We start from the raw sequence: 3,596 nt of genomic DNA, 5'->3' as shown, positions 1-3,596 counted from the left end.
CATTAAGCCAGAAAAAAGAAAGAAAAAAATTACAACAAAGGTCAGTTCAGGTGTTTTATAAAATATGTGAATTAGGAAATTGTCTTTATACCAAACTGAACGATTGCTGTTCTTTTTAAAATGTAAAATATGTTTATTTTTATATTACTTAAAAGTCAATGTATAACATGGATGCATAAACACTTCATTATATTTCAATGTTAAATCATGTTTAAAGTAACAGATTATAATTAAAAATGTCTCCGGACCTTTACTGGTTGTTGATTTTCTTTATTCGGACCCTGCTGATTTTTAATGGGTTCCCCCTGCTCTATCGGTTTTAATTAAATTTTAAGCCATTAACCCAGTTTGAGCTGCACCATTGTCTCACATGTTTGTGTTTAAGGCTTAATATCTATCAAATAAATTCCTTTCGACAGGAGCTGCCCCCCCAACCCGCATCATTAAGCTTGTGGTTTTATGAAACAATAAGGCAAAGCCAGAGCTTCAGATGACTGAAAACAAAATCACAGCAAACAACGAATAAGGGACCTCAAAAATCTAAGTCATCATTAAATTACAGGAAGGTCTCATTCAGAAAATATAGATATTTTGAGTCCAGATGTTGCTTTTTAAGACCTTATGGAAAAACAAACTATGAAGATTGTGATTCTGCTTTATATAAATTAGGTAGCAATCAAAGCAGTAAAAAAAAAAATCTAAATTGAGGAGCTTAACTTGAAATACACTTAATGATTGGACTTAAGCAGTTAAAACACCAAAACATAAAGTGTGCCTGTAACCTTCACATTATTTATATGCCTGTCCAAAGTGGTAAACTGGAAAAAAAAAGTCACTTATTTTTCTTAAAATAAGTGCATTTGTTCTTGGATTGAGGAGGTAAAAGATACATTTTACCAATGGAACAAGACAAATTAAACTTAAAATAAAAAAAAACACAATTTCATTGTCTTATTTCAAGTGCATATTATCTAATTATCGTATTTTACGAGTAAAAGTAATCATTCCATTGGCAAATCATCTTATTTACCTACACAAATTAAGGATAAATACACTTAATTTAAGAAGTTGTTACTTATTTCTAGTGTACCGAGACACCTTGGCTTGTCTGACCGCTGTGGCTCACCTTTAAAGCATATTTATCTCCGGTCTTCCTCTGGAATATTTCCACCACCTTGCCATTGATCCCAAGTCCCAACACCTGGCCGGTTATCTTGTATTCGTCCGTTATGGCGTTCTTATGGATCTGTAGGTGGGGTCTGGCGTGGAACTGGCCCGTGGGGTTCTGCTGGCCCGCCGGGATGGGAAACAGTGGCTGGTTCTGAGCGTTAGACAGCATAATGTCCAGTCTGGTTGACAGAGCTAGTAAGATCACCTAGCCGCCGCTTCTCGACAAAAAGCCGCGCCGTTCTCCTTTTTTTTGACCAGATAATCGAGTCTTCCTGGCTTCCCTGTCCCCACACAAACCGAACACGATAAAATAAAAAATAAAAAAACAAGACAAACGAGAATAACTCTGGTGTCAGTAAAAGAAGCCTCCCTGTTAGCCAATAAAAGCTAAATTAGACAGTTGTTAGCATGCTAGCTGGAGTCTATCCGCGAGCTATGCTTCTAGGCTAATCAGTGAGCTATCGGTTAGCTTCTCCATCTCGGTGTCCGCCTTCCATCGGTTTCTAAAAAAAAAAAAAAAACGCAGAAAGAAGTTTTTTAAAACATATCCTAAGTCACCTATAAAGGTTTGTTTCACTTTTTAAAAAACAGGAAACCTAAAAGACGGATTTAAAGACGAGCGAAAGCTCAGAGAAAATAGAAAATGACAGAGAAAGTCGGACACCCACAGCATCGACAATCACACTTCAGTTTCCAGCGGAGAGGCAGGCAGCAGGTTTTAGTCCTCACGTCATGGCCGAGGGGGGGTTTCTGTGCTTAAAGGAGAAGTACTAGAGAGGAAACCACAGAGCCACTACAGACCAGCTACAAAACACCCTTTAATGTCAATAAAACAACAAGTAAAATGTTTCCTTTTCTTTATTTTCTTTGTCTCTGTGCCACATTTTAGGTTCCCAATCGGTGTTTATTTCCATATAGTTTGGTCTAATGAAAGAAACCCACTAACAAAGATGGTACCAACGAGGGGGAGGACAGAAATAGACACACTAATCTGACCAGAGGCCTACAGGTTACCTCAAGGTTAGGGCTTTTTTTTTTTTAGCTTATGCAGAATGCTGTTTCAAAAACAAGCGATGCATCCACATAAATCAAAATATGGGAATCTTAATATTCATGTTGCGTTATGTTCTCTGGTAATAATATGTACTTGATGATCTGAAATATCTTGTGGCAAATGGAAAAGTAAGAAGAAACTGTGTGGGAAAAGGTTAGGGTTGCCAACTGTTATTGGCGGTTTTAGACAGGGGCCAACAGGGGCCCCTGAGGAACTAGTGCTGTGCTGCCCCCCTGGCTTGGTCCCTGTACAGAAAAACATACAGTATAAATATTTTTATTATAATCAGAGATGGGTAGAGTACCCAAACTCAAGTTAAAATAACCCATCTTCACATGTTTTTACCTAAAGGTATTGTATGACGGAGTATTACTGCCAGGCTAGAGATTTTTTATTTTGAGAATAAAGTCATAACAGTACGAGAATAAAGTTGTAATATAACATGAATAAAGTGTTATATTAAGAGAATAAAGTTGTAATCTTACGTGTATAAAGTCGTAACATTACGAGAATAAAGTAACATTACGTGAATAAAGTAAAACATTGCGAGAATAAAGTTGTAATATTTTGAGAATAAATTCTTAACATTACGAGAATAAGGTTGTAACATTATGAGAACAACGTTGTAACATTACAGGAATAAAGTTGTAACATTACGAGAATAAAGTTGTAATATTACGAGAATAAAGTTGTAATATTACTAGAATAAAGTTGCAAAATTACGAGAATAAAGTCGTAACATTACAAGAATAAAGTTGTAATATGAGAATAAAGTTGTAAAATTACGAGAATAAAGTTGTAACATTAATAGCATAAAGTCGTAACATTACGAGAATAAAGTCGTAAATTACGAAAATAAAGTGTAATATAATGAAAATAAAGTTGTGACATTTTGAGAATAAAGTTGTAACATTTTTAGCATAAAGTCGTAACATTACGAGAATAAAGTCGTAAATTACGAAAATAAAGTGTAATATTATGAAAATAAAGTTGTAACATTTTGAGAATAAACTTGTAACATTATCAGATAAAGTCATAACATTACGAGAATAAAGTTGAAGCATTATGAGAATAAAGTCAAACATTACAAGAATAAAGTTGTAACATTTTTAGCATAAAGTCGTAACATTCCGAGAATAAAGTCGTAAATTACGAAAATAAAGTGTAATATTATGAAAATAAAGTTGTAACATTTTGAGAATAAACTTGTAACATTATCAGATAAAGTCATAACATTACGAGAATAAAGTTGAAGCATTATGAGAATAAAGTCAAACATTACAAGAATAAAGTTGTAATATTACGAGAATAAAGTCGTACCATTACGAGAATAAAGTTGTAATATTACGAGAATAAAGTCGTAACAATACGA

The 3,596-nt window shown here is 34.2% G+C and overlaps 1 protein-coding gene across 1 annotated transcript in view; it reads right to left on the bottom strand.

Moving 5' to 3' along the window:
• LOC107083314 (MAP kinase-activated protein kinase 2-like) overlaps positions 1–1,874 on the bottom strand; it is a 67,015-nt gene extending 65,141 nt beyond the window's left edge. Inside the window, exon 1 of the mRNA XM_015372438.1 lies at positions 1,127–1,874. Within this exon, the coding sequence (XP_015227924.1) occupies positions 1,127–1,339 (213 nt within the window). The 5' untranslated portion in view covers positions 1,340–1,874. The remainder of the gene's footprint in view (positions 1–1,126) is intronic.
• Positions 1,875–3,596: the final 1,722 nt, after the last annotated feature.

Source organism: Cyprinodon variegatus, unplaced genomic scaffold, assembly GCF_000732505.1.
Source record: "Cyprinodon variegatus isolate N-32 unplaced genomic scaffold, C_variegatus-1.0 Scaffold72, whole genome shotgun sequence".
Lineage (NCBI taxonomy): Eukaryota > Metazoa > Chordata > Actinopteri > Cyprinodontiformes > Cyprinodontidae > Cyprinodon > Cyprinodon variegatus.
Note: the sequence above shows the minus strand (reverse complement) of the source record. Positions and strands in the feature narration are given on the sequence as shown.